This window comes from Pelmatolapia mariae, linkage group LG10_11 (assembly GCF_036321145.2).
Source record: "Pelmatolapia mariae isolate MD_Pm_ZW linkage group LG10_11, Pm_UMD_F_2, whole genome shotgun sequence".
Lineage (NCBI taxonomy): Eukaryota > Metazoa > Chordata > Actinopteri > Cichliformes > Cichlidae > Pelmatolapia > Pelmatolapia mariae.
The window spans coordinates 46,851,085-46,875,179 of NC_086236.1; the positions used below are offsets into that span (position 1 = coordinate 46,851,085).

Sequence of the window (24,095 nt, forward strand, 5' to 3'; positions counted from 1 at the left end):
TTACACCACTCAGAGGTACTAACCACAGACATGCGTTCACACACACGTGCGCTCACACACACACACACACACACACACACACACACACACACACACACACACGCGCACACACACACACACACATATGTAATTTGTGATCTTTGTAGTCTCTCAGTTTCAAATAAAAAAAAAATCCAGTGCTGCGGAAACAGTTACACCCATCAGCAAAGCACACGACCCATTTTTAATACTCTGATCTTACAGGTGTGTTGGAGGTTTCTTTGTCTGTGGTATCCCTGTGGCTGTAAGGACCACTGCTTTGGTAACTCCAGCCAAGGTATTTAGCCATCACCTTGTTCAATGACTTCCTAAACTTCTCTCCTACAAATGCGTAGATCACTGGATTTACACAGCAGTGGGACAGCGCGATAATCTCGGCAATGCTCATGGTAGCGTTGAGGGTTTTTGAACTCACACAGGGGTCGAGTCCCAGGTTTATTTCAAACAGCTCCAGTGTTTTGAAAAAAACTGCAACATTATAGGGAACCCAGCACACCACAAACACACACACAATGATGAAAATCAGCTTCACAGCCTTGTTCCTATTAGAGTTCCTGGACTTTGACAGCACAATGAGGATTTTCACATAGCAGAAAATCATGATGGGAAGGCACAGAAAAAGGCCCACTGTGTTCTCACTGAAGTTGCGCTGCAACTTCCAGAAATGCTTCGTTTCTTCTGGATAGATGGGCTGGCACTCTGAGGTGTTATCATCAGACTCCAAGGAGGCAAATACCACCCGAGGGGTTGCCATAGTGACAGATATCGCCCAAATAATGATGCTGGCTGTGATGCCGTAGCGACGTGTCCGGGCTCGAATGGCTGCCACGGCATGGACGATGGCCAGGTAGCGGTCCACGCTCATGAAGGTCACGAACAAGGTCCCACTGTAGAAGCCTAACTGTTGGGTGGAAGAAGAGAGGAAGTAAAATTAGAACAGGATGTGACATGAGATGAGGAAACCTTTGATGAGGCTTTAAATGCGTCAGTGAGGTTCTTCACAAATCTGACATTACCCAGCAGTTGCTTCACACATCACCTGAGCTTTAGAGCATCGAACAACTAAACAGGTGTAATTGTTTGTGAATTTTGCATTCAGAAAACAGAAATAATTTCTTTTAACTTCTGATATAAGTTACATGAAAAAGCATGAAGTAATTAATGTGAGTAAACCGGTTAAACTTTCACTTATTTAAAAAACAAAAAGTAACATAAAAAAATTTTCATCTTGACAAAGGAGCCCATTCAGATTACTTAGTTTATATATAAACTTTACTTTTTGGTAGTACATATGATTCAATACAACCTAAAACTATTGATTTTGATGAGCCTAAGAATAAAGAGCCTAAGAATAATCATCTCTTTCTCTTCACCAACAACATGGCAAAGCCATGAGGAAGTTGCAGTTCGTCAGTCATAGTTGCAACATTTCTAATTCAACAGAATCCAGATTATCTGTTTTTTAAATCTCGTGGACCGCAGCCTTGGCTCTGAAGAAGGCAAGCTATCGACTTGTTAATCATGAAAGTTGAAGTGCTTCAGTTGTTCCAATAATGAATATGCATTCCATGTGTTATGGTACACATAAGGTTTTCCATTTAGAGAAAGAAAGTAAGAAAGAAAATAACTACCTGATAAACTCCTGTCTTTATTTTGCATAAGCCGAGGTTCTGGGAACTGTAGGCCCAGAGGGGCAGTGATACAGCCACTAAGAGGTCAGACAGAGTCAGGTTGAGAAGACATACATCAGTCATAGTTCTGAGCTTAACATGTCGCAGGAGGACCCACAGGACTGTGCTGTTTCCTGTGAAGTAAATTCAGATATTAACCTTAGAACATGTGACATTTCATATGTGAAAGTCTGCTGCATGCATGAACTTTGATGAGTTATGTGTTCTGTGCTTCAGTATACAGTGTTGAGTCTTGGGCTATCGTACAAGCTATGTCTGTGTATTCGAAAAGCCTTATCAGGGGCTGGTTTATAAATGCTGTGTTACATAGAATTGGTATGGAAAAATAGTACGAAACATACCTAGAATGCCAACACAAAACAGCACATAGCAAAGCACTGTTAAGCCCATGGATCCAATGAAATCCGAACTTGCATCCTGATCGCAGGTATCATTGTAATCATAGTCATAAATGTCTGAGTAGTTAGAGGTCCCGTTATCTGACATGGTGGTACAGCTGTGAGACAGAAAAGGAAATTTGGTCAATGGAGTGCGCAGTCGTGCAAAAAGGTGAGAATAGCACCGTCACGTTTAAAAGCTACTGTAGTCTTTGATATAAAGAGAAAAAAAGAAAAAAACAATTACCTGAACTATTGTCAATGTATTCATCTCAAGTTATTAAAATGATGTAAACAATACACAAGTAATAACAATATGGAGGCTGCCCATTGTTGCTATATAGATGTAATTGGCACCAACAATACTAAATCTGTTAAATCAGCTTGTTGGGAAATCAAATAAAAGTAGTTCATCTGGTGTTAAAAAAGGTGCAGCTCAGTACTTTAAAAAGCACCAGCCAAAACCACTCAAGCAGCTGGACCTGGCTGATCATGTTTTCAGTTTCAAACCCAGTTCTGGATTGTTTTGGGTGAGTCTCTGACATACATGCACACATATGAAGTGTTCCAGTATCTTCCTCATTTTTCTTCAGCACATCAGAAGATTAAAAAGTGGCAATACAGATAGAGAGAAATGCCCAACAGACATAAAACTTCCGCTATTCAGTTTTTGTCCTCAAATGCCTTCTTTGTTCCCTTTCCCCAGTGCCACGCACTCTTCAGTCACTCTGCTGTCTAACAGATATCACAGATAATTTAAAGAGGCACATTTACATCTATGATGATTATAAGATTATGTTTTTTGTGCCATATTATGCCAGAACATGTCTACAAGCCATTTGTGGTAGTTACTGAATTTCTTACCAAACATTAACTTGAGTCTGTTCTCATTCTATTTTAAAGCCAAAGCACCTGAATATTTTAAATATAAATATGTATGTATGTGTAAAAAAAAAAAAAGCCTACTTACTTTATGATGGCACCTTTTGGCTCCTGATTTAATTTTTCTTGTTGAAAATCACATAAGAATTTCCTCCATAGTTTACCTATCAGAAGTCTTTAAAGCCAGTCTTCAAGAAACAGAAAAGGAGTATGTTGTTTATTTCTTCTCTTTATTAGACACACTATTCCCCACAAGCATGATGAGTGAACAGTTTGCTCATCAAATGAACATTTTAAAGTGATGATAAATTCTTCAAAAGGGAAAAATTAGTTCAAACAGGGAATTGAGAGAGTGGACTGGACTTTCCTGCCCTTTAAGTAGAACATTTTTGATAGAATCATCATTTAGTGAGTCATGTAAGAGAGGCTTATGTGTAAAAACCACCCAGAAGGTTAACTTCTGTTTTCAAATTTAAACTGTGTTTCAAGTACAGGCTAAATATAAAGAATGGCTGTAGATGAATGCTTATACATCCATAGACATCTCAAAACTTCCTGCCGGCGTGACCATAATCAAATTGATGTGATCTATTCAAACCGCATGTCAAACATTTTTCCTTTCACTATAAACAGATGCACAACCACCTGACTTGTTACCCATGCCGACCCTCACTTCCTGTGGGTGACAGTGTTTACGTGCTGACACACACACACACACACACACACACACACACACACACACACACGCATATTCCTCAACTACACAGTGGGTTAAAGGGTGTAGGAGGTGAATGAGCTGAAGTAAGTCTAGTAAGTTGAAACTAAATGTTTAGAAATCAAAAATTTGAACACACTTACCACAGTTTTGGCCAAAATCACTGCTCCTGAATGTGTATGTTCTTGTGCTGCGCGCCGAGCTTACATGTCATCCTGCCAATATGCATTGCTTGCTTTTTGTGTCAAATCCTGCAGCGGAGCTCATTTCTGGTAACGTGAACTCTGGGTTTTGCTGTTTCCTCCGCATTGTGTTAAACCTGCAAAGAGGTGTTGGTGCGGTTTTCTCAGAAATGTCCCTTTATGCGTTAACATGAGGCGGGAAAAGACAAAAGGGGAAAAATATATTCAAATGAGGAGTTTCCTTTTCATTCCTTTCAAATATACCTCTTAATAATCTGATTTCTAAAAACTAAATTCAGCTCATCAGGAATGACTGAGCGTAGTTTGCACAACTTTACTTGAACTTACTCACAGTTCATGCCTGAAATAAATCATGCTAGTGTTTAGTGGTGGCTGCAACCATAAATACATTGATTTGAAACTACCTAACATGTCTTACCAAATATACATATTTCAAATGTAATTTTGGAATCTGACAAGAATGCTCAATGACCCAGTGTATGACTTTCATTTCAAGTTCAAGATGTACTGTATCATTTATTGTCCTAAGAAAACAGTTACACAGAAACAAGATGAGAGATGAGTACATGAAAGACTTTGATCTCCCCATTTGCAGAGTACTTACAAATACAAGGAATCATGAAATTATAAAAGAAAGAGAAATTGCATATATTTGAAATTTAGAACGAGATTAGCTTGAAATATGTAAATGAAAGTACAGGTTTTGTACAAACATCAGAAAAAGCAAAGTTTATTTTAGAATATGTTTAGAATGAAAAACAGCACACTGTATAATGTACAGAAATACAAAAGTGAGATAATAAAATCTGGCAACACTGGAAAGTTTGTTCCACATAAACATATCAAATTCCATTATGATGTGAAATGTGGAAATTATGCTTCTAAACCTTAACTTCATAATGCGATACATTTGAATGAAACACTTTTTCCACAGCTCATTAACAACACGTAAAAGAAGAAAGCAAACTGTTACAGGCTGCTGTGAACAACAAGTTCAGTTTACAGCACCAGCAAGTTTCATTTGGCCTGAACAGACGAAGGAAAAGCATTTCACAGAGTTTAGAAAAGACTTGAAATTCTGTAAAGCAGGTGGCAGTGCTAACAGGTTATGTTCATTCAAATGGTCTAAACATGTGCAGACAGACCTTGAAGCTAAGACACCGGTGAAGAGTACTGTGGCTACAACTGACCTCCATAGATGTAAGTGGAGGTGACTTCAGTGGATCTGGACATAACTGTGCTTCTCCTGTCTGCCACATCTCTGCTGTAACCAGGCACCAACTTTTTCAGCAGCTGCAAGGCTCGTCTCATAAATTTCTCTCCCACAAAAGCGTATATGATGGGGTTCAGACAGCAGTGAGCGTAAGCCAAGGCCTGGGTCACTATTATTGATTTCATTAAATTTTTCTCCCAAGTTTCATCATGTGGGATTTTTCCTTTTTCCTGAAGAAACTTCAAGAAACGGGAAATGTTATATGGAGCCCAGAGCAAGAAAAATGCAACCACTATACAGATGATCAGCTTGACAATCCGGTGCTTCTTTGAGGTCCTCATGCTCACCAGTGTCGGGATGATCCTGGAGTAGCAACCTACCATCACCAACAATGGAATCACGAGACCCAGCAAATTTGCGGTGAACAGGTTGTAATGAGCCCAGACTTTGCTGTCCTCAGGATAGTCACATCCAAACTTCTGGTACTCTTCTGTTTCCTGTGTGAAGATAAAATCCGGCAGAGAGACAAACAAGCTCAGCATCCAAACGAGCAAGGTCAGAATGATGGCTGCCCTCTTTGTACGATAACGTGCAACCCTGTGAGCGTGCAAGATGATCATGTAACGGTCCAGCGTCATGACAACCATGAAGAAGATGCTGCTGAAGAAGCCAGTCTGGTGAGAGCCGGAGACTAAACGGCACATGAAGTCTCCAAAAGTCCACTGGCCGACCCTGGCATAGTGAGAGTAGAAAGGCAGCGTGAAGACAAAGAGGAGGTCAGAGAGAGCCAGGTTGAAGAGGCAGATGTCTGTCAAGTTGCTCTGATTGCGATGCTTCACCAGGACACACACCACTAGTCCGTTACCTTTGGGAGAAGTTACACAATAAGTGTACTTGTCACACTGTTACATGTAGAACAACATTATCTCTCTTTCTCTTACATACACACACTTTCATACATCATTTAAACACAATCCAACACCCATAATATACACACAAGACGACGCACCTACCTATGAAGCCCAGGATGAAAACCAAACTATAGAGAGTGGCCAGAAACACTCTGATGAAGTCCATTACGTCGCTGTAGCTGATAGGAGTGTAGTTTCCATCGTCAGTAAAAAAAGTGCTGTAATCATACATTGTGGTGTATTCTGTGATGTTCTCTCCTGCAAAGGGAGAGAAAAGCTTTTAAAATGTCAACAATTAAGATACAACACACATGCATCGGGATTAGAGCCTATTTATTAGGAAACACAAACACAACTGCTACTGTATACACCTGCTGCTGACTGTTGGGGATAGGACAGGAGAAGAAAGTGCTGGTTGTAGTCGCCCAATCAAAGGTTACTTTTGTGTGTTTTTTTAAGGTGATTTTCCTTTTCTGAGAAAACCACTGATAATCATTGACTGAACTGTCGTTACCTGGCATTTTGGCCCCTCAGAGATAATTGATAAATGAGGGTTTATTTTCCCACACAGGTATATTTTTGGAAGTTTCTCACCCCTTCATTTCCCACCATCATCAATCCATAAGATACCACTGCTACACTAAAATAGGATTTGGTCTGTTAATTAAACCTGAATTATTATAACTTATTTAGTTCATATGAGTTAAATGATAGGACATTAAATGACAGAAAAATACAAAAGCCTTAAGATGAACTTTAATGACATTGCGACAATGCATAGAATTTGTACCTTTTTGCAAACAATTTTCAAAGTAAGACAACCAAATACTGAATTGCTGGTAAAATATATTAACCTTCCATGGCGATGTCTCAGTGAAGGTTCTTCCAGGTAGAGTCAGGAATTCCACTTCAAGCCTCCTTTTTCCTCTTTTACTGACGTGATGCCTCTAGACATGCAGAGGTGAAGTAACTGTCTTGATGTCTGCAGTCCGATAATAAGGACCACAGAAACAGAAGTGCACATGTTGTTTCGTGTATGTGCCCTAAGTGAGATCCTTATCAGGATTCTGTAGTTAAAGATATAGCTTGACATCCAAACAGCAATAAAACTTTAAAGAGAAAGACAGGACATGTGGACACATATTAACAGCTTCAGAAAATGACTGTTGGACTTTGCTTAAAGCGTTAAAGGGTTTATTAATAATGCGATTTTATAAACACCGAATCATCCCAACATATGCTGCCGTCATCTAAATTCTTTATTATTTGTTGTTAATCCTCAATACCCATCTCCTGTCAGACTGGTTGTCATAGAGACACTGTTCTTCCACCAAATCAAATGGCTAAAATAACTCTGTCTACTTTTTTCTAGGTTTTTATGAATGTATTAATTTTTTTTCTAGAAATCTCCCAAATTCCTTCCAGTTGAGTAATTGATAAGGCTACAGTGAACTAATCAACCAGTAAAATGGGAGATACAGAAAAATTCTTTAAACAATCCCACAATTTTTACTCTACAGCAAATATTCCACCCTCAAATAATAAGAAAATGGGTCTTATTTCCAACGTCTTCTCCGGGTTGATACTAGGAAAACATACGCAAAAATCTGTAGTGTAACTTGTTGGAACTGTCGTATTTTTTTTAGCAGGTGAATAGAAATTTCCAGTTTGGAGTTTATAAGCCATTTTGTGTGAGGAGATGGCTACAGCGACACACAGAATCCAATCACCATCATAACTTTAACTGCAGCTTTACTGACATGTGCAGATATTTTAAACTTGAGAGGGTGTTGTGTTTGAATACAATCTTGTGATAGGTTAGAATAATCTCTCGCCCTCTCCATCGATCTTTGTGAGAGACCACAGATCTTCCTCTTCACTGCAAACTTCTGTCGGTGTCAGTGCAGCCACAAAACAGTACAGTAAATAAAATCACCAACATTTTAACTTTAAGTTAAATTTAAAGTCTTTTTAGAGCTTAATCTGCTGTGCAGCTCTTTGTGAAGAGGAACTAAAGTCCTCTTTTGGTCAAAAACACCAAACTCCACAGAAAAAAATGGAAAAACTGGAAAACAGACATGTGAGGTGTGAATGCATGAAGTCACAAAGTAACCAGTCCTCTGAGGTAATGTTAGCGCTTTTTAAAAAAAAATTGGAGACTGGTGTGTTAAACAAAAACACAGCACCTCTGGTAAAATATAAAGAAGGGCATCTCTGAAAGCAACTATAGCCATGAAAATATTTCATAATATACCCAAAAATAAAAACAAGAACTGAAAACCCAGTGAACTACCTCAGATAATTACTTCACAGTGGAGCTCTAGTGGAGCTAATTGTAGCTATCAAGCTATAATTATCACATGCACACATTTAGACCTATGTGGGAAAACATACAGTCAGGTCCATAAATATTGGGACATCGACACAATTCTAACATTTTTGGCTCCATACACCACCACAATGGATTCCAAATGAAACGAACAAGACATGCTTTAACTGCAGAGTGTCAGCTTTTATTTGAGGGTATTTACATCCAAATCAGGTGAACGGTGTAGGAATTACAACAGTTTGCAAATGTGCCTCCCACTTCTTGAGGGACCAAAAGTAATGGGACAGAATAAGAACCATAAATCAAACATTCATTTTTTAATACTTGGTTGCAAATCCTTTACAGTCAATCACAGCCTGAAGTCTGGAACACATAGACATCACCAGACGCCGGGTTCCATCCCTGGTGATGCTCTGCCAGGCCTCTACTGCAACAGTCTTCAGTTCCTGCTTGTTCTTGCTGCATTTTCCCTTCAGTTTTGTCTTGAGCAAGTGAAATACATGCTCAATCGGATTCAGGTCAGGTGATTGACTTGGCCATTGCAAAACAGTCCACTTCTTTCCCTTCAAAAACTCTTTGGTTGCTTTTGCAGTATGCTTTGGGTCGTTGTCCACCTGCACTGTGAAGCGCCGTCCAATGAGTTTTGAAGCATTTGTCTGAATATGAGCAGATAATATTGCACGAAACACTTCAGAATTCATTGTGCTGCTTTTGTCAGCAGTCACATCATCAATAAATACAAGAGAACCAGTTCCACTGGCAGCCATACATGCCCACGCCATGACACTTCCACCCCAATGCTTCACTGATGAGGTGGTATGCTTAGGATCATGAGCAGTTCCTTTCCTTCTCCATACTCTTCTCTTCCCATCACTCTGGTACAAGTTGATGTTGGTCTCATCTGTCCATAGGATGTTGTTCCAGAACTGCGACGGCTTTTTCAGATGTCGTTTGGCAAACTCTAATCTGGCCTGCCTGTTTTTGGGGCTCACCAAAGGTTTACATCTTGTGGTGAACCCTCTGTATTCACACTGGTGGAGTCTTCTCTTGATTGTTGACTCTGACGCACATACACCTGCCTCCTAGAGAGTGTTCTTGATCTGGCCAACTGTTGTGAAGGGTGTTTTCTTCACCAGGGAAAGGATTCTTTGGTTATCCACCACAGTTGTGTTCCGTGGTCTTCCTAGTCTTTTGGTGTTGCTGAGCTCACCAGTGCGTTCCTTCTTTTTGGGAATGTTCTAAACAGTTGTTTTGGCCATGCCTGATGTTTTTGCAATCTCTCTGATGGGTTTGTTTTGTTTTTTCAGCCTAATGATGGCTTGCTTCACTGGTAGTGACAGCTCTTTGGATCTCATCCTGGCAGTTGACAGCAACAGGTTCAAAAAGCAAACAGCACACTTGAAATGAACTCTGGACCTTTTATTTGTTCATTGTAATTGGGGTAATGAGGGAATAACACACACCTGGCCATGGAACAGCTGAGAAGCCAATTGTCCCATTACTTTTGGTCCCTTAAGAAGTGGGAGGCACATATACAAACTGTCATGATTCCTATACTGTTCACCTGATTTGGATGTAAATACCCTCAAATAAAAGCTGGCAGTCTGCAGTTAAAGCACATCTTGTTCGTTTCATTTGGAATCCATTGTGGTTGTGTATAGAGCCAAAAATGTTAGAATTGTGTCGATGTCCCAATATTTATGGACCTGACTGTAATTCTGAGGGACAACCTTGGAATGTAGAAAGGCCCATTTATAGTATTTCTATAGCAAACACAAGTACTGAGTGTGTTTCTGTGTGTTCGTGTCAATCTTTGCTGTTTCAGTACATATTATCGCCTTCAACTTGTTTTCTTAGCAGTTTATGTCTGTTTGCTTCTCTCCTACTGTCTGCCTTTACTTACAGCATAGACCAACATCTGTTGGCCCACTTTTTAGTACTGCTAAAATTGTTGATCATTGAAACATCCTTAAATACCAATTCCTTCATTAAGTTGAAGTTTAAGGTTTGGGCTGGCTCAAAATGGGTCTGCTTATCATGTTTGCAATTAACTGTAACAAAAAGTAATTACCACACTCTAACACTTTGTGACAACCAATTCCATCATGGGGCTGGTTGTCCCTGGTTATGTAAAAAAGGCTTTATTTTATTCTCTATTTTTTTCAGATAGAGACATAAACAAGTTTAGAAATAAACACTGCCTCATTTAAATACAAGTGCTTTAATAATGTAGCCTTTATTAAAAATCACAAAAACAACTGAGAACAGTCAGCACGCTCCACCATGACTGCATTTTGTACTGATGTATCCTTGATATAATTTCAAAAAGGCCAAAAGTATCTTTTAAAAGACAAACTGTTTTTATGCATGATAACCTGAGCGACAGTGAGCAAGTCAGTGTAAAAAAGAAGTACATCAACATCAAGATGACTGTGAAGTATTCTCCGTTATAAATCTTGATGCATGCTAGATCATCCAGATAAGGAAAGGCTGCCTATTTTTAAGGTTGCTAGTCTTGATCTAGCAAACCTGTGCATTAGTCACACAACTCATTTATGACAAATGTGCATACCGGATTGTCAGAGATATAATCTTTGAGTGATCAGTTTTTGCAGACAACACATTGAAGCCCTGCTTTGTGGGCCAGCTATTGGTATATGGCTTAATACAAGCTGCTTATCCAACAAAGAAACAAAAACACATAACTGTAAAACCATTTCTCATTCTCAGGGGCCTGGTTGTCACCTAAGCTGACCTCTTGGTAAACATTTTTACCTAGCTAACACATGGTTTTAGCATCACAGTGAAAAACTGATTCAAAGAAAGCTATTACGTTCAGCTTGTTAATAAGTGCATTTCTATAATCAAAAAAATTGTTTGAGATTTTAACTCAAAAACAAAAACAACATGAAAAATTACTCTGACCCATAAAAAATACAAAATCCCTCCTCCTCTCAATATTTTGTGTGTTTTTCACAAATTGGCCAATGCGAAATAGACAGATTGTCAAGATTAGCAACAGAACTGTGAAAATGAGACTGCGCTGAAAAAATGTATGCATTTAAAAGTAAGGTTACAGCTCAGAGAGAAAGTCAGAAGCTAAAGAGTGTGTTGTCACTTGTCATGTTGTGTACAGAACAAGTTACTCCAGTTGGGCCCTTCTGTGCTACTCACCTCTTGTTTAAAGGGACAGGTGCAGCAGCCTTCCAGCTTTGATTTCTAAACACTGACACTAAAATAGCCTATATGTTTTTGTTATTTATTCATGAATGTCTAGTTTACACTGAAAGCTAATAGTACATCAGTTTTTTGAGTTATTATAGCCGTTAGCCGTTCTGGCTAGCTCTCATCCATTAGCAGCTCATTCATTTCCACTGCCAAACATTTATGGAGTGAAGTGCCACTGGGATTGCATCTTTGATGGTTCAGTGGAGAACATCTGGGTTTTCTACTGGCTTCTGTCTCTCTGATGTACCTCTTCAAGCAGCTAGCCAATACTTTGAGTCTTGCTGGGGAGCTCCTAAGGCCTAAGCTATTGGCAGCTAGTTGCACTTCTTAGTACATCCCTTTCTTTATCACATCTTTAGGCACACATATAAGCCACTCTTATAATTGGCTAACCTCCCTCCGTGCTGCCTTGATCTTTACCTCTAATCTCCTTTTTCATAAAGAGCACTGCTCTATGTGGCTGTTCATCTTGTAGCCAACATCTCAAGGATCATTGTTGCCATGGTGTCGATCAGCTGCTTGTTTTTAGTGAAAGTTGCAGTTGGGATTGTCTAAAATGCTGCATTCACATCTCTTTTAGCAGACTTTCAGGTGTACTTAATGTAATCTTGGTAATCGACCATGAAGTGTCCAGGTTTCCACCTTAGCTATGAGCCTGTCTCTCAGGTAAGCTGCTCTTGTATTCAATGCCTTGAATACTAATTGTTCTTGGGGCTCGGTGCCCAATCTTTGAGGGTGGGGTGATGATATCTCCCTCCTGACCTGGCATGTTAGCACCCCTTGCCGTATCATTTGTGTTGTAACTCATCAATCTCTAGTTGTGATAGCAGTTGCCAATTAAGGATGTTTAAACACATAGCTGTCAGATATTTTGCCATTACTCTATATATTGGGTGTCAGAAAATGCATAGATCCCAAATCTTCTTCATGTAACTCCTTCCACTTTCCACATTAAATACGTAGCAGCATTCCAACATCTATTCTCAGTGCTTGTCCACTTATGCCTTGATACTTCAGTAGCCCACTTCTCATCAGTGTGTCCTGGTTCCTCAACACATGATGCAACGTCTGAGCCAGTAAGGCTTCAGCTATGTGTCTCATGCTCATTTTCCGGGGCGGGCTTGGGTAGCATAGTGGGCCTAGCCTGCGGAGCCTTATGTTACCTGTTTATCTCTTGCAGTGTTGTGTCAATGCACGGGATAAAAAATAAAAAGTCTTTCTCTTGCTGAAGTGAAATGTATAAGGTAATATAAGCTAAAAGTATAAGGTAAGTTTATGCAAATATGTGTACTTGTGCTTCCCTGCAACTTCATGTCTCTCACACAAAGTTGTTGCTGTACGTTTTTAACAATTGCATCTAGTGATCACGCATGATCACTAGATTTAAATAGGAAAGGGAAAATGTATTCAAATGAAAAAAATTTGATTCTCTGCTAACAGAAGCTCATCAGTAACTACAAAGCTTTTATGATAGCGAACAATTACTTGTCTAATAAATTAATCTGGGACAAATTAATTTGATAATTTCACTTTTCATGATTTGATGCAGAATTTTCTCCGTTAAATATTTTAGGAACTGAAATTTGCTTAACTTGAGATAAAAGTATATAGAATGAATGTGACCACTTCAAGCTGCTCTTCAATGTACTTCCCCAATCTCACAGGGACAATTAAGAACCCAATGTGATGTTTATTTTGAGTAAATTCAAGATCTGCAGTAAAATGTTGTGATTTAAGAAAATTCTGATACAAAATGAGGACAAGAGCTGAGTGGATGCCAGCCTTGATTCATGAACAGTCCAAGTACAGGTACAAGTGTCATACAAAACATAAGTGTGCATAAGATCAATACCTGCAAAACAGTACAGTATGCAGGCAGAGTAAAAAAAAAGAGCAAAAACAAATACTCTTCTGAAATGGTGGTCAAAGTTATTGAGGCAAAAGAAAAGAATTTATTTACAATGTAAAAGTAAAAGGTAGTAAAAGTAGGTCTGACCACTGTATATTATATATATATTTAAAAAGTGAGAAAAAAAACCAACACTGGAAAGTTTCTTTAACATCAAATTCCCAACTTTCAGAATGCCATACATTTGAATAAACCACTTTTCACAGTCGTTTATAAGACATCTGAAATCTTATGGTCATAACAACATTAGCAGGATCTAAAGGTGTACAGACAAACTTTAAAGGAGAGACACTGGTGAATAAAATTGGTTGTATGTGGCAAAGTGACTAAACAAAAAAAACTAACAGGAAAAACATTGAATGGTCTGAGGGTGAAAAATTCATGACAAAAACTATTACAACTGCCCTCCACCTTCTATAGTTTCAAAGAAGCAGAGGTGATTTCAGAGCCCCTGGACATAACTGAGCTTCTCCTGAATGAGCTGTCTGACAAATATCTTCCGTAAAAAGGCACAAACTTTTTCAGCAGCTGCAAGGCTCGTCTCATAAACTTCTCTCCCACAAAAGCATAAATGATGGGGTTCAGACAGCAGTGTGTGTAAGCAAAGGCCTCAGTCACTGTTTTTGACAGCCTTAAATTTTTGTACCAGGTTTTATCACTGAGGATTATTTCTCTTTTCTGAAGAAACTCCAGGAAAAGGGAAATGTTATATGGAGCCCAGAGTAAGAAAAATGCAACCACTATGCAGATGATCAGCTTGACGATGCGGTGCTTCTTTGCGGTCCTCATGCTCACCAGCGTGGGAATGATCCTGGAGTAGCAACCTACCATCACCAGCAAGGGAATGATGAGACCCAGCACATTTATGGTGAACAGGCCGTAATGCTCCCAGACTTTGCTCTCCTCGGGATAGTCACACTCCACCCCTTGGGATTCCTGTCCTATTGCCTTTATGAAGATAAAATCTGGCAGAGAGACAAACAAGCTCAGCATCCAAACGAGCACGGTCAGAATGATGGCTGCCCTCTTTGTGCGATAACGTGCAACCCTGTGAGCGTGCACGATGATCATGTAGCGGTCCAGCGTCATGACAACCATGAAGAAGATGCTGCTGAAGAAGCCAATGTGGTGAGACCCGGAGATCAAACGGCACATGAAGTCTCCAAAAGTCCACTGGCCGACCCTGGCATTGTGAGAGTAGAAAGGCAGCGTGAAGACGAAGAGGAGGTCAGAGAGAGCCAGGTTGAAGAGGCAGATGTCTGTCAGGTTGCTCTGATACCGGTGCTTCACCAGGACACACACCACTAGTCCATTACCTTTGGGATAAAAGACACAATAAGTGTACCTGTAACACTGTTACATGTAGAATAACATTCTCGTTCTTTCCTGTTCCATCTGTGTCTCACATACACACACCTGCATACATAGGTAAAAGTTTGCAAGTTGGAAATTCCCAGAAAAGGAGGTCTGTGCAATGTGTAGAAACAATCCATAATCTCCACAGCATACACACAAGAGGACACACCTACCTATGAAGCCCATGATGAAAACCAAACTGTAGAGAGTGGTGAGAAACACTTTCTTGAAGTCCTTTACATCACTTAGGTTGGTAGGAGAAAAGTCTGTGTCGTTAGGAAAGTCAAAGTAATATGGATAATCATAGGATGTGGTGTTTTCTTCTGCAGAAAGAGAGAGAAAGATTTATTATTAACATTATTATTTCTATTAATTTCAGCACAGGCTACGGCAAATAAGATGCAAAACGGTATGTCTAAAAAGCTACACAAAGACTTCTATACTGCTGTAAAGACATGCTACCGTTGGAGGTTAACTTGATTTATTTTCGAGTGCTCATTGCATCAAAGTGTTAGGTTTGGTTTCGTAATGTTATTTCAATCCTCATCAACTGCAAGTTGAATTGCCAACCTATTGCTGATGACATATTTCTGTTTTAAAGGAGGTTTTCCTTTGCTATGAGCACCACAAATAATCCATTCACGTCTGCTGGTTTGGCCATCAGTCATTTGACAGTGGTGCTGATTTTGCCACCTATTGGTGCTCATTGGTACTCCCTCATTGGGAACATCATTAATCCATTAGATGCTTCTTCTTTTTTTTCTTTTTAAAAAAAATAAAAATAAAAATAGGATTTAAATCTTCTTCACACTGTCTATGATTTAAACCTGCACCATTATTGTAACAAATCTGATAACTCGTTTTATTAGGATTAAAATTATTAGACGAGGATGGTATTCCATAATAAACCTATGACCGACTATTTCATTGGGTTTGTTTATCTGTGTTATTATAATTTTTTATGTAAGCATTGTTTTGGATGTGATGAAAGGTTTTAACACTATTACCATGATTTTACAATATTACCATTATTATTCTGAAAGTAACAGATACATGGATGGAAATAACAGCAGGTGTAAAAGTTGTATTAAGGAATTGTGGCAGTGTTGTGTTGTTTTTAACTACTATTAAAAAAACAACAGTAAAAATAAGATTTCTAGATTAAAGATGAAATTAGAAATCATGAAGTAACTTTGACAGAGTTTCAGTCACAACATTTGGTTTTAGATCTCTGTGACAATGCGTGCAGCCTTAAACATTACACTTTATAACCCAAGTAAATGTCCAAGAACTCTTTAAAACATGACACTTTAAATAGTCTAAATTGTGGATTAATGTTGAAAGATAATTACCTGACATTGTGATATCTCAGTGATGTCTCTTCCAACCAGGTCCAGTCAGGAATTACACTTCAAGGCTCCCTTTCCCCGTTTATTGCTGTGATCCCTTTAGATGTGCAGAAATGAACTAACTATCAAAAGTTCCGCAGTCCGCTAATGATGAGAACAGAAAGAGAAAAAAAAAATGTTGTTTCCTGTACGTCCCCAAGTCTGATCTTTATCAGGAGTCTGCTTGAAATCTAGACTGACAGAAAATGGTTCAAAGCACAACACAGCAAATGGTGACAGAAATTTCTACTTTGACAAAATGACTGCTGGTTTTTTGCCAAAAGTGACAGAAAGTTTATAATTATTGTTATTGTTACTATTTTTATTTGTTTTTCTTCTTGGACTCATTAATGTACACCACTGCTACATATTATATGCTTTGTACTAACAGGAGACTTTAGCCATTATGCCTCACTAATACTGGGTTGAACCCACTTTAACCTTCAACAGGTGCTGCAAACATTCCTCAGTTATTTTGGTTCATGTTGATGTGATAGCATCGTGCAGCTGCTGTAGATTTGGTGGCTGCACATTCATTTTCTTTAAAATAATAATAATATTGGGTCCTTTTTTGATAGATATAGTGAAGAGTGACAGGAAAGGGTGGGGAAGGGGGGGTGGATTTTTGGATGACATGTATACCTATATAACTATATGCACTATATATCTGTCTGCACTGAACATATATGCGGTAACTTTCACACAGACTCTTAAGCACAAGATGTTTTGCCTCACCATGGTTTATTAAGGTGGTACAGTAGCAGGGCAGTTAATGCTGCTGAGAGTTCTCCTGAATAACTCACTTTCTCAGCTCCGGTAACGGAGCACATTCATAATGTGCTCCGGTGGCAGCACATTCATAAAGACAAACCTCCAGTTCAGCCACATCCCAAAGCTGGTGTGGTGGATTTAGGCTGTGATGGCTGTGGAAGCCATTTGAGCACATTGAACTTGTCATGTAAAAATAACAGTGTGGGGTGATTTGAACTCTATGACATGGTGGGTGCTCCTGCTGGAATCAGCCATCAGAAGATGGAAACTCTACAGTGATGCACATAGTCAACAGCAATACTCAGGATGCGCAGTTGGTGCTGAGGGTCACAAACTTTGCCACGAAAATATCCCCCACACCATTACACCACCAGCAGCACCATGAACTGTTGATACAAGGAAGGATCGATCCATCCTTTCATGTTGTCTACACCAAATTCTAACACCTGACATCATGTCCCTGCCATCCAAGTATGGCAGCAGAACTCAAGAATAATATGAACTGACAGCATTTTCCAGTCTTCAGTTGTCCAAACTATGTAGTGCAAACTGTTGCCTCAGTTTCTTGATCTGTTGATCAGAATGGCATCCAGTGTTGTCTTCTGCTGCTGTAGCACATCTGGGTTAATGTATATTATACATTCAGAGATGCTCTTCTACATATTTTGGTTGTAAGAAGTTTTTATTTGAGTTATTTTAATTTTAGGAATTGAACTTTGTTCAAGTTGAGATACAAACATATGGAATGAATGTAGAATATGACCACTTAAGCTACCCTTAAGTGTACTTCCCCGATGTCACAGGGACAATTAAGAACCCAATGTGATTTTTATTGTAAGTAAATTCAAGATTTGCAGTAAAATGTTTTGACTTAAGAAAATTCTGATACAAAATCAGGACAAGAGATCAGTCGATGTCAGCCTTGATTCATGAACAGTGCAAGTACAGGTACAAGTATCATAACAAAACATAAGCGTGCATAAGATCAATACCTGGAAAACAGTACAGTGTGCAGGCACGATACAAAAAAACCAAAAACAAAAACCCATCTGAAATGGTGGTCAAAGTTACTGAGGCAAATGAAAAGAATTTATTTACAATGTAAAAGTAAAAGGTAGCAAAAGTAGGTCAGTCCACTGTATATTATATATATATATATACATATTAAAAAGTGAGACAAAAACCAACACTGGAAAGTTTGTTTCCAATCAAATTCCATTATAAATGCTGGCATAAAGCATTTTTTTTTCAAAAGTTATTCTAAAACCCAACTTCAGAATTCCATACATTTGAATAAACCACTTTTCCACAAGCTCATTAAAGATGTGTGACAAAAAATAAACTAACAGATTGTTACAAATACTGTTGTAAACAAAAGGTTCAGTTTAAGCAAGTTTCATTAAACCTGAGCAGAAGAAGAAAGGGCATTGCACAGAGTTTGGAAAAGACATGAGATTCTCTAAAACATATGGCTATGGTAACAGAATACAGTTGTTTATAAGACATCTGAAATCTTATGGTCATAACAACATTAGCAGGATCTAAAGGTGTACAGACAAACTTTAAAGGAGAGACACTGGTGAATAAAACTGGCTGTATGTGGCAAAGTGACTAAACAAAAAAACTAACAGGAAAAACACTGAATGGTCTGAGGGTGAAAAATTCATGACAAAAACTATTACAACTGCACTCCACCTTCTACAGTTTCAAAGAAGCAGAGGTGATTTCAGAGCCCCTGGACATAACTGAGCTTCTCCTGAATGAACTGTCTGACAAATATCTTCCGTAAAAAGGCACAAACTTTTTCAGCAGCTGCAAGGCTCGTCTCATAAACTTCTCTCCCACAAAAGCATAAATGATGGGATTCAGACAGCAGTGAGTGTAAGCTAAGGCCTCGGTCACTGTTTTTGACAGCCTCATATTATTGTCCCAGGTTTTATCACTGAAGATTATTTCTCTTTTCTGAAGAAACTCCAGGAAAAGGGAAATGTTATATGGAGCCCAGAGTAAGAAAAATGCAACCACTATGCAGATGATCAGCTTGACGATGCGGTGCTTCTTTGCGGTCCTCATGCTCACCAGCGTGGGAATGATCCTGGAGTAGCAACCTACCATCACCAGCAAGGGAATGATGAGACCCAGCACATTTATGGTGAACAGGCTGTAATGCTCCCAGACTTTGCTCTCCTCGGGATAGTCACACTCCACCCCTTGGGATTCCTGTCCTATTGCCTTTATGAAGATAAAATCCGGCAGAGAGACAAACAAGCTCAGCATCCAAACAAGCACGGTCAGAATGATGGCTGCCCTATTTGTGCGATAACGTGCAACCCTGTGAGCGTGCACGATGATCATGTAGCGGTCCAGCGTCATGACAACCATGAAGAAGATGCTGCTGAAGAAGCCAATGTGGTGAGACCCGGAGATCAAACGGCACATGAAGTCTCCAAAAGTCCACTGGCCGACCCTGGCATTGTGAGAGTAGAAAGGCAGCGTGAAGACGAAGAGGAGGTCAGAGAGAGCCAGGTTGAAGAGGCAGATGTCTGTCAAGTTGCTCTGATTGCGGTGCTTCACCAGGACACACACCACTAGTCCGTTACCTTTGGGAGAAAAGACATAATATATGTACCTGTCACTAGAGCAGGGCGATATGACCAAAAATATTTATCACAATATACATTTGAAAATTTCCGATAACGATATGACTGATGATATAATTGACACTAGACAAAATACTTTACAACTCCACAACTTTATTAGTGCAAAAAAAACCCCCATCAATGTATTTTCACTTAAACAAGCAGCTGTTTTTTATGTGCATTAAAGTTATACAAAAATTTAACAGTGCAAATGCAAATTCCTTGCTGACAGTTTAACCAAAAGGCATTTCCAGTGGAAATTGGCCGACATATCCTTAGCATAACCATGTATAATATCCACAAAACTTAAAAAGAGGTTATACACAAACAATACGGTAATATTATGTTGAAGCACAGTATGTATCACTCCGCGAGGCTCCTGCCTACGGTAGCCGTGATGCTGTGACAATCAATCAAGCGGTGCGGGTTCGTAGCTTAGCAAAGTCATACTAAAACATTTAACAGATTTTCGAGCGCCGTGTACCACATAAAATCGGTTCGAGGTCAGTAAACACAACCAGAATTCATACATAAGGCACACGGGATTATAAGGGGCACTTTCGATTTTCATAAAAAGGATTGATTTTAAGTGTGCCGTATTTTCGGAAAAACATGGTAATAACGGCGGTCCGCTAGCATGCTCTTGCAAAAATAGTGCTTTGTTGTGTATCTGACAGACGAAAGCTAAATCAGTTCCACACCACTGAAGTTGCAGCATTTTTACAAACCAGTTCTGGTTCATCCGTTTCATTCAACGATCCACTTTTGCTGTGAAGGTTCTCAGTCATCCAGGTCATCGTAGTCTAAGGAGCAAACAAACTTAACAATGTGGTATATGCTGTACAGCGTCTTCTCAGACCTCTACATCGGAGAGACCAAACAGCCACTTCACAAGCGCATGGCACAACATAGAAGAGCCACCTCCACGGGACAAGACTCAGAAGTCCATCTGCATCTAAAGGACAAAGATCACTCTTTCGAGGATGCCAATGTTCACATTTTGGACAGAGAGGACAGATGGTTTGAAAGAGGAGTGAAAGAAGCCATTTACGTCCACTGTGAGCGACCATCTTTGAACAGAGGCGGTGGTTTACGACACCAACTGTCTGCCATCTATAATCCAGTTTTGAGATCCCTTCCCAGACGCCTTAACGCCCACTCACATCCTGGGCCATCTGACCTCAGGAAATCACATGATAGGGTGGGGCCAGGTTTCACAATGAGCTCACCCGAAACCCTGTCTGATTGTGACCCACACCCGCTTTCACACCTTGGCTCATGTGATTAGGTAGAGGATCATCAGGGGGTCCTTTGTCCCTCTTTGTAGGGAAACTCCCACTGGGTTTAAATCTGGGACTCTCCACCATTTGACCCTTAGAACTGAAGAAGCTTCTCGGATGAGAGGTGAAACGTCTTCAAGCAACTCAAAGAAGTCCAGACGCTTTTCTTTCCAAGCTCCTTAGATCCGCTTTTGCCCTTCTCATTCTCCGTCACCGCCATGCTTTTTCCGCCATGTGCGTATGAAAACAAAGGCACTGCGCATGCGCGTTTTACCCATATTCTATCGTGATATTTCATTTTCTTATCATTGCCCAACATTATACCGGTATTACCGTGAACGGTATGATATAGCCCAGCCCTACCTGTCACACTGTTACATGTTGAACAACATTCTCTCTTTCCTGTTCCATCTGCGTGTCTCACATACACACACCTACATACATAGGTAAAAGTTCGCAAGTTGGAAATTCCCAGAAAAGGAGGTCTGTGCAATGTGTAGAAACAATCCAATCCCCATAATATACACACAAGAGGACACACCTACCTATGAAGCCCATGATGAAAACCAAACTGTAGAGAGTGGTGAGAAACACTTTGTTAAAGTCCTTTACATCACCCACGTAGGTAGGAGGAAAGCCTGTGTCGTTCTCAGAGTAATCATAGGATGTGGTGTTTTCTTCTGCAGCAAGAGAGAGAAAGATTTACTATTATTATTTTTTATATTAATTTCAGCACAGGCTACGACAATTAAGGTGCATAACAGTATATCAAAGACTTCTATACTGCTGTGAACACGTGCTACCGTTGGAGGTTAACTTGATTTATTTTTGAATGCTCATTGCATCAAAGTGTTAGGTTTGGTTTCGTAATGCCGTTTCAACCCTTATCAAGTGCCAGCTGAATTGCCAACCTATTGCTGATGACATATTTCTGTTTTAAAGGAGGTTTTCCTTTGCTATGAGCACCACAAATAATCCATTCACGTCTGCTGGTTTGGCCATCAGTCATTTGACAGTGGTGCTGATTTTGCCACCTATTGGTGCTCATTGGTACTCCGTCATTGGGAACATCGTTAATCCATAAAATGCTTCTTTTTAAAAAATAAAAATAGGATTTAAATCTTCTTCACACTGTCTATGATTTAAACCTGCACCATTATTGTAACAAATCTGATAACTCGTTTTATTAGGATAAAAATTATTAGACGAGGATGGTATTCCATAATAAACCTATGACCGACTATTTCATTGGGTTTGTTTATCTGTGTTATTATAATTTTTTATGTAAGCATTGTTTTGGATGTGATGAAACTTTTTACAACTATTACCATGATTTTACAATATTACCATTATTATTCTGAAAGTAACAGATACATGGATGGAAATAACAGCACTTGTAAAAGTTGTATTAAGGAATTGTGGCAGTGTTGTGTTGTTTTTAACTACTATTAAAAAAAAACAACAGTAAAAATAAGATTTCTAGATTAAAGATGAAATTAGAAATCGTGAAGTAACTTTGACAGAGTTTCAGTCACAACATTTGGTTTTAGATCTCTGTGACAATGCGTGCAGCCTTAAACATTATACTTTATAACCCAAGTAAATGTCCAAGAACTCTTTAAAACATGACACTTTAAATAGTCTAAATTGTGGATTAATGTTGAAAGATAATTACCTGACATTGTGATATCTCAGTGATGTCTCTTCCAACCAGGTCCAGTCAGGAATTACACTTCAAGGCTCCCTTTCCCCGTTTATTTCTGCGATCCCTTTAGATGTGCAGAAATGAACTAACTATCAAAAGTTCCGCAGTCCGCTAATGATGAGAACAGAAAGAGAAAAAAAAAATGTTGTTTCCTGTACGTCCCCAAGTCTGATCTTTATCAGGAGTCTGCTTGAAATCTAGACTGACAGAAAATGGTTCAAAGCACAACACAGCAAATGGTGACAGAAATTTCTACTTTGACAAAATGACTGCTGGTTTTTTGCCAAAAGTGACAGAAAGTTTATTTTTATTGTTATTGTTACTATTTTTATTTGTTTTTCTTCTTGGACTCATTAATGTACACCACTGCTACATATTATATGCTTTGTACTAACAGGAGACTTTAGCCATTATGCCTCACTAATACTGGGTTGAACCCACTTTAACCTTCAACAGGTGCTGCAAACATTCCTCAGTTATTTTGGTTCATGTTGATGTGATAGCATCGTGCAGCTGCTGTAGATTTGGTGGCTGCACATTCATTTTCTTTAAAGAACAATAATATTGGGTCCTTTTTGTAAGAGATATAATGAAGAGTGATAGGAAAGGGCGGGGGGATTTTTGGACTACATGTATACCTATATAACTATATGCACTATATATCTGTCTGCACTGAACATATATGCAGTAACTTTCACGCAGACTCTGTGTGTTTTGCCTCACCATGGTTTATTAAGCACCAGCTGAGCATCCTGAGTATTGCTGTTGACTATATGCAACTCTTCATCACTCTAATGTTTTTATCTTCTAATGGCTGATTCCAGCAGGAACACCGACCATGTGTGAGTTCAAATAACCTCACACTATTATATTTACATGACAAGCTCAATGTGCTCAAATGGCTTCCACAGCCACCACAGCCTAAATCCACCAGACCAGCTTTGGGATGTTCAACAAACTGGAGATTTGTCTTTATGAATGTGCTGCCACCAAATCTATAGCAACTGCACGATGCTATCACATTTGCATGGAACCAGAATTTCAATTCTGGTTCCATGCTCCAAGGTTCTCCTAAGTTCCTCACAGCGTGAGGAACCTTGACTCCAAGGTTCCTCACAGCGTTACTGGAGGCCAGGTAATGCCATCCAGAGTAAGAATCTGGTTAGATACCATATTTCTAAGATTTTCAGGGCCGAGTACAATAATCTCAGTTTTATCTGAATTAAGAAGCAGAAAGTTAGCGGCCATCCAGGTCTTTATGTCTTTAAGACATTCCTGCAGTTTAACTAATTGGTGTGTGTTATCTGGCTTCATAGATAGATAGAGCTGAGTGTCATCAGCATAGCAGTGAAAATGCATACTATGTCTTCTGATGATACTGCCTAAGGGAAGCATGCATAATGTAAACAGAATTGGTCCTAGCACTGAACCCTGTGGAACTCCATAGTTGACCTTAGTG

At 39.3% G+C, this 24,095-nt stretch overlaps 4 protein-coding genes across 4 annotated transcripts; all 4 read right to left on the reverse strand.

The window, feature by feature from the left end:
* Positions 1-153: 153 nt before the first annotated feature.
* si:cabz01093077.1 (C-C chemokine receptor type 2) lies at positions 154-3,140 on the reverse strand. Its single transcript, XM_063487172.1, has 4 exons — positions 3,078-3,140; positions 2,072-2,226; positions 1,671-1,843; positions 154-940 (listed from the first exon to the last, which is right to left on the reverse strand). Exons 2-4 carry the CDS (start codon positions 2,214-2,216, stop codon positions 224-226), a joined length of 1,035 nt encoding a protein of 344 aa, XP_063343242.1. The 5' UTR covers positions 2,217-2,226; positions 3,078-3,140; the 3' UTR covers positions 154-223.
* Positions 3,141-5,086: 1,946 nt separating this feature from the next.
* Positions 5,087-6,552, reverse strand: LOC134635419 (C-C chemokine receptor type 2-like). The gene is made up of 3 exons (XM_063484798.1): positions 6,546-6,552; positions 6,134-6,289; positions 5,087-5,985 (listed from the first exon to the last, which is right to left on the reverse strand). Exons 1-3 carry the CDS (start codon positions 6,550-6,552, stop codon positions 5,087-5,089), a joined length of 1,062 nt encoding a protein of 353 aa, XP_063340868.1.
* Positions 6,553-13,911: 7,359 nt separating this feature from the next.
* LOC134635420 (C-C chemokine receptor type 2-like) lies at positions 13,912-16,212 on the reverse strand. The gene is made up of 3 exons (XM_063484799.1): positions 16,206-16,212; positions 15,027-15,176; positions 13,912-14,813 (listed from the first exon to the last, which is right to left on the reverse strand). The coding sequence occupies exons 1-3, from the start codon at positions 16,210-16,212 to the stop codon at positions 13,912-13,914; spliced, it is 1,059 nt and encodes a 352-aa protein (XP_063340869.1).
* Positions 16,213-18,710: 2,498 nt separating this feature from the next.
* On the reverse strand, positions 18,711-22,613 carry LOC134635421 (C-C chemokine receptor type 2-like). Its single transcript, XM_063484801.1, has 3 exons — positions 22,607-22,613; positions 21,477-21,611; positions 18,711-19,612 (listed from the first exon to the last, which is right to left on the reverse strand). The coding sequence occupies exons 1-3, from the start codon at positions 22,611-22,613 to the stop codon at positions 18,711-18,713; spliced, it is 1,044 nt and encodes a 347-aa protein (XP_063340871.1).
* Positions 22,614-24,095: the final 1,482 nt, after the last annotated feature.

What these genes read in the sequence shown, in the direction of transcription:
- si:cabz01093077.1 (XM_063487172.1), bottom strand. Translation starts at nt 2,216, where the DNA reads ATGTCAGATAACGGGACCTCTAACTACTCAGACATTTATGACTATGAT. An exon ending in GTTTTGTGTTGGCATTCTAG is followed by an intron (nt 1,844 to 2,071) that starts GTATGTTTCGTA and finishes TTTACTTCACAG; the next exon opens with GAAACAGCACAGTCCTGTGG. An exon ending in TAAAGACAGGAGTTTATCAG is followed by an intron (nt 941 to 1,670) that starts GTAGTTATTTTC and finishes TCCACCCAACAG; the next exon opens with TTAGGCTTCTACAGTGGGAC.
- LOC134635419 (XM_063484798.1), bottom strand. An exon ending in TTTCATCCTGGGCTTCATAG is followed by an intron (nt 5,986 to 6,133) that starts GTAGGTGCGTCG and finishes CTTCTCCCAAAG; the next exon opens with GTAACGGACTAGTGGTGTGT.
- LOC134635420 (XM_063484799.1), bottom strand. An exon ending in TTTCATCATGGGCTTCATAG is followed by an intron (nt 14,814 to 15,026) that starts GTAGGTGTGTCC and finishes TTTATCCCAAAG; the next exon opens with GTAATGGACTAGTGGTGTGT.
- LOC134635421 (XM_063484801.1), bottom strand. An exon ending in TTTCATCATGGGCTTCATAG is followed by an intron (nt 19,613 to 21,476) that starts GTAGGTGTGTCC and finishes TTTCTCCCAAAG; the next exon opens with GTAACGGACTAGTGGTGTGT.